Source organism: Ranitomeya imitator, chromosome 4, assembly GCF_032444005.1.
Source record: "Ranitomeya imitator isolate aRanImi1 chromosome 4, aRanImi1.pri, whole genome shotgun sequence".
Taxonomy (NCBI): domain Eukaryota; kingdom Metazoa; phylum Chordata; class Amphibia; order Anura; family Dendrobatidae; genus Ranitomeya; species Ranitomeya imitator.
The window spans coordinates 330,031,891-330,046,873 of NC_091285.1; the positions used below are offsets into that span (position 1 = coordinate 330,031,891).

General features: G+C 41.9%; 1 protein-coding gene across 5 annotated transcripts in view; it reads left to right on the forward strand.

Annotated features, from left to right (window-relative positions):
* Positions 1-14,983, forward strand: part of PLXNB2 (plexin B2) — a 304,814-nt gene that overhangs the window by 268,329 nt on the left and 21,502 nt on the right. For all 5 annotated transcript variants that reach the window (XM_069764921.1, XM_069764920.1, XM_069764922.1 and 2 more), the window contains 9 exons: positions 1,833-1,953; positions 3,567-3,797; positions 4,228-4,404; positions 4,512-4,648; positions 5,515-5,615; positions 5,872-6,101; positions 8,589-8,767; positions 13,312-13,378; positions 13,683-13,829. In XM_069764921.1, coding sequence (XP_069621022.1) covers positions 1,833-1,953; positions 3,567-3,797; positions 4,228-4,404; positions 4,512-4,648; positions 5,515-5,615; positions 5,872-6,101; positions 8,589-8,767; positions 13,312-13,378; positions 13,683-13,829 — 1,390 coding nt within the window. The remainder of the gene's footprint in view (positions 1-1,832; positions 1,954-3,566; positions 3,798-4,227; positions 4,405-4,511; positions 4,649-5,514; positions 5,616-5,871; positions 6,102-8,588; positions 8,768-13,311; positions 13,379-13,682; positions 13,830-14,983) is intronic.

A 14,983-nucleotide genomic window follows, 5' to 3' on the forward strand; every position in this document is an offset into this window, starting at 1 on the left:
AGCAGAGCAGGGTGTCATTGCATCTCACACAGAAGTGGTTTGATGTGCTCTCACGAACAATTACAACTTGATCTTGGTACAACAGAAATAAGTGTGACTCGTCTCCAGACAGTCAGTGTAAGGTGTAAAAGGCAGTGCTATGACAGGAGGAAAGTTGATAGAAGGGTTTGTAATGTGGCACAGCTAAACTCAGCTGTGCTGCTTTTCACCCAGGGGGACTTTATCTGAAAAGCACTTTTTATATGTATTCTAATTTCCCAGCACTTTCTAATCATGCAGGTTAGACCAGGAGATCAAAGGTGTATCATTAAGTCACAACTGAAGTATTGTTTTGTTTTCCCATAGCATTACATTTAGAGAATAAAATACTGTAAGTAATAAGCATAGATAGGTGGAGATGTCCAGTGAAGATGAATTTTGCTGAAGGAGTTGTAAAACCAGCTAATAAGTTTACCTACAAGAGACGCATTATTGCAGCTTCCAGTTTGTTCTACACTAGAAGAAATGTCATGTTTGTGTTATGTTGTGGTAGCATTCTGCCCTTGTTTGCTGAAAACTTTGTTCAAAATAACTATAAGAAACTGATTGTTTCCTGTCCTAAAGAACAATGTAAAAAGGCAGAACCTGAAGATACCCTCTTAGTGGCATTATGGAGTCATGATCATAAGCCATCTCTCTCTTCCTAAGGCAAAAGATCCTCCTAAAGGTACCGTCACATTTATAGAAAACGAGCTGATCGCTGCAGCGTCGCTGTTTAGGTCGCTAGGAGACGTCACACACCGGCAACAGCTGAGCGATGCAGGAGCGATCCAGTGACGTACTTATCGTTCTCGCTGGTTGTTCGCTCCATTGAAAACCATTGCAGGCATCGTTGCTTTTGCTGTCAAACATGACGAATCAGGCCGACCTGACGACCAAATAAAGTTCCGGGCTTTCAGCGACGACCAGCGATGACACAGCAGGATCCTGATCGCTGCTGCATGTCAAACACAACGAGATCGCTATCCAGGACGCTGCAACGTCACGGATCTCTGTCGTTCTCGTTGGAAAGTTGTTCAGTGTGAAGGTACCTTTAGTGCTACAATGTCCACCCAGGGTCTCTGGAATGCCGAGATCCGCAGTCACTCTATAGATGCCCACCAGCAATGTGCAGTTGGATAATCGAGAAGCTTTGATATTGAGCTGTTTACCATGTAACTGTCTTTTCATGCAAAACTGGAGTAAAAGCATGGTCTTACTGCCTCCATCACAAACAACTGGTTAAACCTCCTTTTGATGCACATAACAGCTCTAATAAGCTCAAGAATTGTCTTAATTTTCATGCTCTGTAATTGGTCATCTATTGCGTTTGAGTATGCGCGGCTCCTCATTATCAATATTCTGCCAGCACTGCCTCCACAGAAAGGTCCTTTCCTTCATTTCTCAGCATGCATTGCTTTTACTATTGTCAAAAAAAGCTCCTAAACCTCTCCATCATGCCCGTATGCAGTCTGACACAGGAGAACAAGATCAAAAGACCAATACCTGTGCCACTTTCTGTAATTTGTCTCAGCTGCTACAGATGGATTACACCTGATAATAGGCAGTGGACAATAAGGTAGTCAGAAGGAAGACACAGTGGCCAGCACTTTGGAGTGAATTTTCCGGGACAAGACAACATCATTTTAATGCAACTTGCCTATTTAGCACATCATCTCTGTCAAATGAAATGAGTTGTCTGAAAGCGCAGTGACCATTTCAATTGGGCACATTTACAATGTTATCTTATTCAGAGGCTCGGTGTATTTATGATTTCAGGCTAGAATATTAATGCACCCTTTGAATTGTTTTAGTGGAGGAAGAAACATCACCATTTCTGGAATAGGATTCAATCTTGTTCAGAATTTCAGCATGATGGTCACGTCTCAATCAAGAAGAGAGAAAAGACAACTGGACGAACCTACTTTTCATGTAGTAAGTACTTTAATAATGTGTCACACCCTAGGCTACAAATGTATATTGTAACATAGAAGTTTTTGGCAAATGTAAGCCAAGAGTTTCCTCTACATGTTTTTATCACTATCTAGAACAGGGCTATACTGCTATTGCCATAAAAATACAGGTCTTGTGCCAAGCGATGTTAACATGTGCGTATTGAACTGGTGACAGCAATGGCTCAGTGAGGGACACGTCCGTGTCCTGTTTTCCCGGGATTTGTTTGCAAGTCCCAGCCAGAGACATGAATGCACAGCAGCCTTAAGGCCCTGTTCACATCTGCAGTGTGCTCTTGGAAAGCTCCAGCTCTGTTGTGCGTCCCTGTACAGGGAAGACTGAGCCTTGCCGTGGTGGCTGTAGCCAGTGGCCACACACATAAACATAAGAGAGCGTGGGACTCAACAAGGGACAGTGCTAGGGAAACAAAAAAATAACAGGAGTTACAACCATATCTGTGCAGAAGGAAGACATTTTCAGATGTTATTCCAGCTGGAAGTATCCCCATAATCCCCACTCTTTCCTTGATCAGATTTTCACTTATTACAATTGAAAATTAGAAATATAAACAGATATTTTCTGTGTTGGAGAGCAGCTATTCCGCTTGCACCTCCTCACTGTCCTGATAGTGATAGCAAATATATATGTGTGTGACATATTTGCGTGGACACTCTACTACTTTTTAGGCTTCAAGGGGGTGTCCGGCCTTGTGAATTCCCTTATCACTGGGGCTGTGAGGATTCTCCAGTGCCAGGAGAGGGTGGTCATCTGTGTGATATCCATACTCCTAGCCACATTCTGACTGGACTGTGTCCGGCCTCACTCATTACACTTGCATAGAGCGAGGCCGTGCCCATGTAGTTGGCATGTGACCACATGTATGCAAATCCCATTCAGCCGGCACCAGAGAATCCGCACAGTGCGCAGTACACGGTGTGTGCAGATGTCTGCCGTCACATAGCATGCCTGCAATACTTGTAGCCCAAGGCCAGACCACCCCTTTAAATATACATGTTCATACACCGTTCTAAAACATGTTTGCTGTTACCCAAGACTTTAGCCACTTTTTAGGCTCCCCATTGGTCACTTCAGTGTAGCAGTCTTACTTTTCCTCTACTAACTGTGCATAAATATAATAACATACCAGAACCAATCATATAAAGTGACCATATTCATGGGGAATACTCTAATAGAGCAATATGATATACATAAGAACCAGAAAAAAGGGCTTTAAATTCCCAAATACAACTCAATCATAATGAGTAATTAATCGCAAATGCCCCAAAATAATTTTTTACAAAACATATCTTTATTAACAGTTCGGTATCAACAGGGCAATAACAGTGCTCACAATGAAAAGCAAGGAATACTGGACCGATCTAGTAAGCAATGATGCAAGCTGGCAGGGGCAGGCAATCCATAAAAATGAGAGCGTATAAAGGGGAGAGTAGCCTCATTAAAAACCTAATCCAAAATGGGCAGGATATAGAACACCCCTTAAAAAAACTGTGCATAAATGTATAAAAGTTCCTGTTTCATTGATCCACGCCATGATATTTGAGAGGTCAGCGGTTTTCTTTCTTTTTTCTTTACAGATAGAAAAGCAAGATGTCTTTGAAAAAGTCAGTGACACCGTAATCATATTCTCCTCGCCTCGAGTCCAGGAAAATAACCTGAACTCAGAGGTCATTGTACTGATTAAAATGGATGGGTTTATGACCCCTCTGCAGACAACCGAACTCTCTTTCAATTATCTCCATGATCCTACTTTTGATAACTTCACTGATGGTATCAAAAAACAAGTGAACACTTTCATTAACGCCAAGGTAGGATCGCTGCTTACTCTGTTACATCGTTTAATGTCGCCTATTCTAGCAGCCAGTGTGAAGCCCTCTTCCGTGTGATTTAGCTTTCTACCGTCAGGTTTTGTAATGCGTCTTCTCACGGATCAACTCATGCTTCAAATGAAGATGAATAATAAACTCTCCCTGACAAAGATCTGCAGTCTAATAGCTGGTTATTTTGCTTGTAGTGCCCCCTAGTGTCCATAGTCTGATATGCTTACATATATAATTGTAGGCAGATAGTCCAATAGAATTGCTCCTCTTGATACAAAATTCTACTTGAAGTCCTAATTGTATATATGGAAAGTATGCAGAGAGACCCATATTAGGGCTCGAAATCCTTGACTGGGTCTTTATTGTAATGAAGATTTGTAGTTGTGTATTAGTCTATTCATGTGATGTTATTTGATAGGGCAATCAACTTAATGCAGCCATGACCATAGAGGAGGCCGAAGCCTATGTTGGTGACGAACCTTGCAAGATAAATACTTTAACTGCGACCGACTTATATTGTGTTCCACCCGAGGAGCAACCTGCACCGAGGAAACGCCACAAGAGAGACACCACAGACAACTTGCCAGAGTTCATGGTATGGACATTTTCTTCAAACATGTTTATTCTATGTGTCTATCCTGACTTTCCTCAATAAAGGTGTTAGAAACATATCATTTTTTTTTTTACTTTTTTCCTGCATAGGTTCGATTTGGAAACCGAGAATGGATATTGGGAAAAGTCGAATATGGACAGTCCCCAGCAATTCCTTTACACATAATTATTCCAGTAGTCCTCATACCAATGATCCTAATAATTGTGACTGCTGTCTACTTTTATCGGTAAGTTGTGTCTCCGATATACTATTCTACATGTGTGTTACAATTCCATGATCCTCTCCAACACCGTAGCTAAATTTAAGGGTTAAAAAAATAATAATTGGTGCCTGGAAGTAGGTGCAGAAATTCACCCATAGCATGCTAGTGCAAAACTATTCTTATTGAGGCCCCCAAGCCGCCAGCATATATCCTTCCTAACAAGGTCATTTCAAAGCCTTATTGATTACTGTCTATACCCCCCCAAAAAAACTATTTTACTACTATGGTGGCAATATGCTAATTTGTGGGTGACTAGGTGAGGGGGCATTGTTTTCCCTTACTAATCATGTCATCATGGCCCTATGGCTGTGAATAATAGGATTTTCAAGATCAGCGTCACTGCTGACTCTTTGCAAATCTCTGCCTTCCTGATAATGTGCGGTCAGATGGGTGCATGCACCCAAGCGTCATCCACACACGGAGGCATTGGTGACACAGCCTGACGCTTCTGCCGGATCTGTACATTCTAATCTGTGTCCTCCATGGGCATGTGCACTGCGCTTACTTGGATGACTAGGCTGGGGAACACAATGACATATTGCCCCTACCTGGATAAAAGTGACTATGGGGGACCTGAGGAGCTATCAGGTTACCGTTAAATCTTTGCTAAAGAATGATATGAATGTTTTGCTTAGTTTTTGAGTTTTTGCCCTTGAGATCCTTTGTAAAGAATTTGCTTATTTATATTTCTGTACTTTGAAAGAAAGTGACTGGTGGTAAAAGTTTGGACGTGAATGTGAAATTAGAATGATCTGCCGTTTGGGGTTCACGATAATCGCACTGGAGTGTATTGTTTTCATTCTATAACTGATATGACACTATGTCCAAAGGAGGAAGAGTCGGCAGGCAGAGCGCGAATATGAAAAAGTGAGACAGCAACTAGAGGGACTCGAGGAAAGTGTCCGAGATCGCTGCAAGAAGGAATTCACAGGTAAGCGATCATCATCTTGTTGGGAAAGGCATGCTCTCCAGTGTAAATGTATACTGAATGTTGTAAAAGAACTGTGTGTAAAGATACTGTAACCTCATTGATTTAGGTAAGAATTATTCTGTTTTCACAAAGAAGGTACCCTATAGTGAGAGTATTAAACTTCTGAATCTTCTCATATAGCACTTATTCTCTTTTTCTTCCAAAAGATGCTTTGATACTAATGTTTGACCTTTAATGTCTTGGGTTTGTTTTTTAGATCTTATGATAGAAATGGAAGACCAAACTAATGACCTCAATGACACTGGAATACCGGTTTTGGACTACAAAATGTACACGGACAGAGTGTTTTTCTGGCCGTCCAAAGATGGGGAGAAAGATGTTATGATTACTGGGAAACTTGACATTCCAGAAGCAAGGAGGCAGACTGTGGAGCAGGCACTGAACCAGTTTTCAAACCTCCTCAACAGCAAATCATTCCTGACCATTGTAAGCTCATTGCTCAGATAGTATGGTTTTTATTCACAAAGTCCCTGTTCAATTACTGCTGTTAATACTTCCTCACTATTATATTGTCACATAGAACTACAGTTCTGTGGTTTCCAAATATGTCCCTACCAAGCTTCTAGTGATCAGCAGTTTGGGGCTTCAGGATTGCATCCATTACTGCAAAGCATGCAGACGTCCTGGGTTGTCATCACATGAACAGTCCCATGCGCTGTCCTGTAATGTAACATACGTGTCCTAATAATATATATAAAGCCACTTTCAGCTAACAAATTAGATTCCTTATGATTATTGTTGGTTGACTAATCTATTTTTCACCAGAGTTTGTTGGGTGGTTTTAAAATACTTAATAACTTAATAACCTCTATTTACCTGCACATATGGCGATAATCTGGGGGGTAAATAATATACAGGTCCTTCTCAAAAAATTAGCATATAGTGTTAAATTTCATTATTTACCATAATGTAATGATTACAATTAAGCTTTCATATATTATAGATTCATTATCCACCAACTGAAATTTGTCAGGTCTTTTATTGTTTTAATACTGATGATTTTGGCATACAACTCCTGATAACCCAAAAAACCTGTCTCAATAAATTAGCATATCAAGAAAAGGTTCTCTAAACGACCTATTACCCTAATCTTCTGAATCAATTAATTAACTCTAAACACATGCAAAAGATACCTGAGGCTTTTATAAACTCCCTGCCTGGTTCATTACTCAAAACCCCCATCATGGGTAAGACTAGCGACCTGACAGATGTCAAGAAGGCCATCATTGACACTCTCAAGCAAGAGGGTAAGACCCAGAAAGAAATTTCTCAACAAATAGGCTGTTCCCAGAGTGCTGTATCAAGGCACCTCAATGGTAAGTCTGTTGGAAGGAAACAATGTGGCAGAAAACGCTGTACAACGAGAAGAGGAGACCGGACCCTGAGGAAGATTGTGGAGAAGGACCGATTCCAGACCTTGGGGAACCTGAGGAAGCAGTGGACTGAGTCTGGTGTGGAAACATCCAGAGCCACCGTGCACAGGCGTGTGCAGGAAATGGGCTACAGGTGCCGCATTCCCCAGGTAAAGCCACTTTTGAGCTACAGAGAAGCAGCACTGGTCTGTTGCTAAGTGGTCCCAAGTACTTTTTTCTGATGAAAGCAAATTTTGCATGTCATTCGGAAATCAAGGTGCCAGAGTCTGGAGGAAGACTGGGGAGAAGGAAATGCCAAAATGCCTGAAGTCCAGTGTCAAGTACCCACAGTCAGTGATGGTGTGGGGTGCCATGTCAGCTGCTGGTGTTGGTCCACTGTGTTTCATCAAGGGCAGGGTCAATGCAGCTAGCTATCAGGAGATTTTGGAGCACTTCATGCTTCCATCGGCTGAAATGCTTTATGGAGATGAAGATTTCATTTTTCAGCACGACCTGGCACCTGCTCACAGTGCCAAAACCACTGGTAAATGGTTTACTGACCATGGTATTACTGTGCTCAATTGGCCTGCCAACTCTCCTGACCTGAACCCCATAGAGAATCTGTGGGATATTGTGAAGAGAAAGTTGAGAGACGCAAGACCCAACACTCTGGATGAGCTTAAGGCCGCTATTGAAGCATCCTGGGCCTCCATAACATCTCAGCAGTGTCACAGGCTGATTGCCTCCATGCCACGCCGCATTGAAGCAGTCATTTCTGCCAAAGGATTCCCGACCAAGTATTGAGTGCATAACTGAACATTATTATTTGTTGGTTTTTTTGTTTGTTATTAAAAAACACTTTTATTTGATTGGATGGGTGAAATATGCTAATTTATCGAGACAGGTTTTTTGGGTTATCAGGAGTTGTATGCCAAAATCATCAGTATTAAAACAATAAAAGACCTGACAAATTTCAGTTGGTGGATAATGAATCTATAATATATGAAAGTTTAATTGTAATCATTACATTATGGTAAATAATGAAATTTAACACTATATGCTAATTTTTTGAGAAGGACCTGTATATCTGGCTTAATGGACCAGTGGCTACTGGGGGAAAAAAATGACTTATATTCTCTCTGCAGCTGCTCGCTTCCAGTCCTTGGGGAGATGCAGGGAGTGGAGTGTTGAGATTGGCTGTAATTGTTCCTCGTCTTTTTGATTGACCGCCTGCTCTGCACCCAAGCTGCAGAGCAGGTTGTCAGTCAAAGTAAATTAGAAGTTATTACATTGTATAGTTAGTGGTGACTAACAGCTCCCTGCACCACCGAATGACTGGATGAAAGCAGCGGCAGTGACATGATAGGCTGGTTCACTTTAAGCCCCTTCATATTTGTATGGTCTACAAATCTGTGTATCACCCAGATAACGGTAAGCGAGCAGCTGCAGGGAGAATATAACATCATTACATGACTGCCGGGTCCAAGAGTAGTAGCAAAAAGCTAGTGCAATCTTGGTATGCAATAAGGTTCCTATCATTTAGATTTGTTTTCTTTCTTAGTTTATCCACACTCTGGAAAGCCAGAAGGACTTCTCTGCCAGGGAGAAGCTTTATTTTGCCTCCCTGCTTACAATTGCCTTGCATGGAAAGCTGGAGTACTACACAGATATCATGAGAACCTTATTTGTGGAGCTGATGGAGCAGTACGTGGCCAAGAATCCCAAACTGATGCTGAGGAGGTAAAACAAGTTCTAGATGTATAATGGCAGTATAGATTATATTCTCTGATAATAGGCAATTTGCCTTCATGGTTGGTATAGGACCAGACTAATGAACTGCCCGCCATACTTTTACATTGTGCCTATTTCCTAAAGGTACAGAAGATTAAGTTTAAGGAAAGGTTGTTATGCACCAACACTGGAGATTTCTAGCAATAAAATGTAAAACAATTTCTTTATAAGAAGATGGTACATTATTTCTTTTTGGGATCTTTTCCAGCACAGACGCTGGAGAAATGCAGGTGTTCCTATTGGGAAAAGGGGTTATAGGTGGTTGCTCATATACGCAGAACTGGTATGCAAGCAAGTTTTATTGAAGAGTTAGTTGAGTTTAAGATGACTTCAAATCAATGTTCACATGTAGCGTTTTTGCTGAATTTTTTTTTTTTCTTGTGTGATTTTTTTTATTTTTTTTTCCGTACAGAAATAAATGCAGCGTTTTACAGCAGCAGCAAAATAAATTAGGTTTCTAAACTCTCATTCACCTGGTTTGTTTTGTTCCTTATATTTTTGTTTAGATGTGTTGCGGGTTTTTTTACAACCGCAGCATGTCAATTCCTACAGCATTAATGCAGCGTACTACTCCTGTTCAAATTAATGGGGGGAAACGTAAAACGCATCAAAAACACGTTTTTCCTCTGGTTTTTGGTGCAGAAAAAACTGCTGCAAATATTCAGTGCGTGAACATACCCTAAAGGTGCTTTTCCTCCACAACATATAACATTCATCTACAGCATAGCTGGGCAAACTGCGTCCTATGAGCCATATCTGGCCCTACAGCTGTTCCAGTCCGGCCCATGGCAAGGACAGGCCACAACATGCATACCCCCCCCTCGCTGTCCGTTTGCCGTCGCCCCATGTCACTGCTATCTGCTATCGCCGGATGGCGATGAATACATTAGTGGAGGACAAGTCCACCAGCTCCTTCTTCCATCAGTCAGCGTTATTGTCGCTTCACCACGTCAGTTGTGCAGAGAGTTAATTTACCGGAAACTGGAGCATCGAAGGAACGGGAGCTAGATGTTTGCATGTATACAGGAGGCTATGTAGGAGCTCACACTTTATAGAGAGGACTGTGGGGGCTCACGCTGTATTTAGGGGGCTATGTGGAGACTGATACTGGTTATAGGAGGGATATGTGGGGGCTCATACTGTATTTAGAGGCTCATGCTGTATATAGAAGGCTATGTGGGGACTCATGGTGAATATAGGAGGCTATGTGGGAGCTCATACTGTATTTAGTGGGTTATATGAGGGCTCGCATTTAAGAGTGAGTTTATGTGGGGGCTTATACTGTATATGGGAAGCTATATGGGGCTCAGACGGAATATAGGGTAATGTCAGCATACTTAATTCTGCTCAATATTAAGTAATACAGTTCACATTAATGTAAAATAATTAATATATTAATGTTCATATTGAGCAGAATTAATTTCAGCCTTCTGGTTCCGTCCTCCACAATAGTCACGGTGTCTCATGTAGCCCTTCGGGAAAATGAATTGCCCACACTGTTCTTCAGGATAGGTGATAAATGTCTGAATGCTGGGGATCTCACCACTGTGACCTCTACCAATCCTGAGGACGTCTGTCTCAGTCCCACATTGTTACTCGCTTAGTAATCACTTGGTTGCACATAAAAGCTGCCTCTCTATTTATAAAGTAAAGATGAAGGCTGCATTCCAAAAAATTGCAAACCAAATGTTGTATTGATTATAATTATAATGCAGCATGTTTGAAAATGGCTGATTTACATCCGAAAGATTGCATCCTGTGAACTTCAGTACAATATAAGGTTAGCATTTACTTGGCGTGCTGCCACAACCTTTACTTTATGGGCTAATTTGCAGACGGTGCATGATGACGTTTTTCCATTCTTTCTTCAAGGCTTGAGCACTGCTCCTCTATCCTTTCTTTTTACTGCTGATTCATTCATGACCCTGGGACTAATAGAGATAGTGTAGCGTTGTACTGAGCTATCTTGTACTTTGCACTGTAGCAGCAGTGCTCATGTTCAATTTTGTTACGTTATTTAATCCTTAATCCCAACAACATGAATGATAAGTTCACACAGGTCGTTTTTGCTGCATTTTTTAATGCTAATTTTCAGCTGCTTTTTACAGTACCAGCAAAGCCTATGAGATTTCAGAAATCTCACGCACACATATTGGGTTTTTGTGTAACCAGTATTTTGTGCTTTGCTGCGTTTTTTTGGCTTAGAGCATGTCACTTTCTTTCAGAGTTTTTTTAGTGTTTTCGACCCATTGACTTGAATGGATGGTGAAAAAACGCTGTATATGCTGCAGAAAAGTCAAAGAGAGCCGGATGTGACGTCACACTCTGCTCTGCTACATCTAGATGGCAGGCTGCATGATGCGTCCATACAGCCTGTCATCCAGCAGAACGAACCTGATCCCCATTCACTTGAATCGGCGTCCGACAATACTGTGTTTGACACACTGTCATATGCATGACAGCACTGCAAACACCGCTTCTGATCATCATGGAAATCCTCCCCGCCGGTCAGAGAACCACGGCTCCCCAATATCTGAAGACAGCGGGAGCCCTCAGCTGTGATCGGAGGTGTAAATTCACCTCCGATCACTGGTGTCAGCTGATGGGACTACTGCTCCCATCATCTGACACCTGCTAACGCTAATTACTGTGAGAGCAGGAGCGGCAGATGGGAGTTTTCATCTGCCGCTCCTGCGCTATAAATAATTAATTAAAAAATAACTGCATGGGTTCCCCCCCTAATTTTAACAACCAGCCAGACAAAACTCAGCTGGGGGCTGCAACCCCCAGCTGACAGCTTCAGCAAGGATTTTTTTTATTATTATTATTTAAATAATTTAAAAAAACAGCGTGGGGTTCCCCCATTTTTTACAACCAGCCTTGCTAAAGCTCACAGCTGGGGGCTGGTAGTCTCAGGCTGGTAAGGGGCCATTGATATAGGCCCCAGCCTAAAAATAGCAGCCCCCATTTGCCCAGAAAAGGCGCATCTATTAGATGCGCCAATTCTGGAGCTTTGCCCAGCTCTTCCCACTTGCCCTGTAGCGGTGGCAAGTGGGGTAATGCGGGATTAATGTCACCTTGCTATTGAAAGTTGACATTAAGCCGGCTTAGTAACGGAGAGGCGTCACTAAGACACCTATCAATTACTAATCCTATAGTAATTAAAGGGTTAAATAAACACACGCAGAAAAAAGTCTTTTAATGAAATTAACACACACAGTTTTGCAATTTTTTTATTGTTCTGCCATTCCAAAGCGAAGCCCTCGATCTTCTGTAATAAAAATAAAATAAAAAAGCAAAAGTATTCTCCCTGATCGGTCATTGTCCGAGATAATTAGTGTCCCACGCAGTATCTGGGGGAGATGAGGCTTACACCTGGGAGCGCTGCTAATGCGACCGCTCCTGGCTGTAAGTACTGGGGAATGAATGAGACGCAGTGGGCGCAGGCTCAGTAACTAGCGGGTACGTCACCGAACCTGCGCTACTCACATCCTGACCGGAGGTAACCTCTGCACCTTGGGAAAATGCTGGGGAAGAGGATACCGCAGGTAATGTATCTATTCTATCTATTCATTCTATTCTGTTCAATCTATTCATTCTATCTGTTCTATCCATCGATCTGTTCCATCCATCGATCTTGTCATTCTATCAATCTATCTATTCATTCTATCAATCTATCTATTCATTCTACCTATCTACAGGAAGTTATTTTGTTTTTTTCTCTGTTTGCACTCAATTTTTTTGGCATGCACAAAGAAAAAAAAAAAATGCATGAAAAAACGCACGTAAACCTGTGTTTTTGGTGCAGCTTCTTTCCTGCCAAGATGATCAGGTTTTGCTGCAGAAAAAAAAACGTCGCAAGAATGCCCTGTTTGAACTTACCCTAAGTGTTTTGAGCCTCCATGCCCACGGGATGATTTAGTGAATCTTGCTTTGAGCAGGGGGTTGGACCAGATGACCCAGGAGGTCCCTTCCAACTCTTACATTCTATGATTCTATGTTTTCTGGGGATCCCAGCAGTGGAATATAATACAGTTCCTCGTGTCCCGTGGATAGGTTATAAATATGTATTGTGAGGACGGACTCTCCTTAGGTCAGGCCTATGGTGTATAAGTCATTGATGGTGCAGAATAGAGCCTTAGCCATCCGTGTGTGCTGAATATGCCAAAGCCTTGAAATGCAAAGATGTCTTCCTCAGTGACACTCTTGGCCAGTACCACCCTGTTTACTTAAGCAGCTGGGGGTGCTGCTGTTCTGGAAAAACTCCAAAGGCCTATACATCAGTTATACTGTTGAGGATTTTAATGCTCGTTTTAGTAACATTTAATAATTTCCCATAATATTATGTCTACATGGCACTATACATGTGAGTCTTTGCTGCTACTAAATACCTTAGTTCAGCGGTATGTCCGCAATATGTGGCACTGGAGGCACCTGGTGAGCTGATGTGAAAAGAGCAAATCTGTTTCTCACGTTCTTCCCCTTATTTGCAGATCAGAAACTGTCGTGGAGAGAATGCTTTCTAACTGGATGTCTATTTGTTTGTATCAGTACCTGAAGGTAGGTAATGGATCCACCGTCCTAATACAATGCAGCCATTTGGGAAGGTGACACTGGGGAGTATTTGCACATGTCAGCCCTCAGGACATGCCCTTTAGTGAGTTATATTGCTTTACCCATGCCAACTTACAGGCAGTATTAAAGATTTGGCTTCCTCTTCGGCTGTCATAAAGCAGCCGCTGCTCATGCATGGAGAAAGAATAGTTTCCACTGGGGAATGGGGATTTCAGATGTTAACAACATCATTGAAAGCTATTCCTTGATCCATTTAGCGGACATGTTTTTCTTTTTATTTCAAATGCAGGACACAGCTGGAGAGCATCTATACAAACTGTTCAAGGCAATCAAACACCAAGTGGAGAAGGGTCCTGTGGATGCTGTGCAAATAAAAGCCAAATACACCCTGAATGATACTGGACTGCTGGGGGATGATGTGGAGTACTCTCAGTTGGTAAGTGGCCTCCTCTGTAAATGAATAGATACTATTGCACAGACCACACAGTGGGTTTGTTCTGGTGACCAAAGCAATCATTGTGGATAACAGCCCCGGAGAGAATTGGATCTCTAATCTTTCAGAATGGCTTGAGATGGCAGTAAGTGAAGCTCTAAAAATGTTATTTCACTCTTCAATAGAAATTTTCAGTAAAATGTCACCACTAAGAAGTAGAAGTGTAGAAAATGTCTTGAAGTTGGAAAAAGACTGTTTTTATTATTTCATTGGATCAATTTTTTTCTGATTTGTAATAAGTGTGCAAAACGTCTAAAGGATTCTTCTATATGTTGACATCCTTCTCACGAACCAGTGATGGCTGCAGAACAGTTTACCTCCCTCCCCACGGTGTACAGTTGGAGCCCAGGAATGCTAATGGCACTTTTAAAGAGAACCTGTCATCAGGATTGTATACCCCAAGTAATAGCATGTATATAAAGCTGCTTTAAAGCTTAGTAAATCAGACCCTTTCTTCTTGAAATCTGTGTTTCTGTCTTCGAGAAATCAATAGATGAAATTGTATGATGGTGAGTTACTGGTAGAGTGGGTGGGCCCTGACCTTACCGCTCTCCTGCCTCTCTCCTATTCCTCACCTGTCCCCCGCCCTTGTTAGACTGACAGGTGGCTCATGCTTCAGTGCCCAGTGTATAAGTTACAAGAGGCAGCAGGTGGTGGAATAGGGATAGGAGGAGGAGAACTATAGGTGCTCACACACTGCACTCGCAACTCATTAGCATGTCATTTCATCTATGGATTTTTCTAAAATTGCAAGCCAGATGTCTACAAGCTAGGTAAGGATTTACTCAGCATTAAAGCACCATTACATACATGCCCTTACTTTTGGGCATACAGTCCTGATGACCAGTTCTCTTTAAGTTGTCACAAGTGGGAAATTACCATTTGTGATCTTGGCAACATTTCTCCAAGACTGACCTCTATAGACACAGTTTTTCTGTTTTCTTCTATCAATAATTATTGGGTTTAATGTCCCTTAATCCTCATATCATTCCTCTAAGGCTATAAGCGCACGTTCAGTAAATGGATGCAGAAATTTCTGCACGGTGGCTCAGTGGTTAGCATTGCAGCCTTGCAGCGCTGGAGTCCTGGGTTCTAAT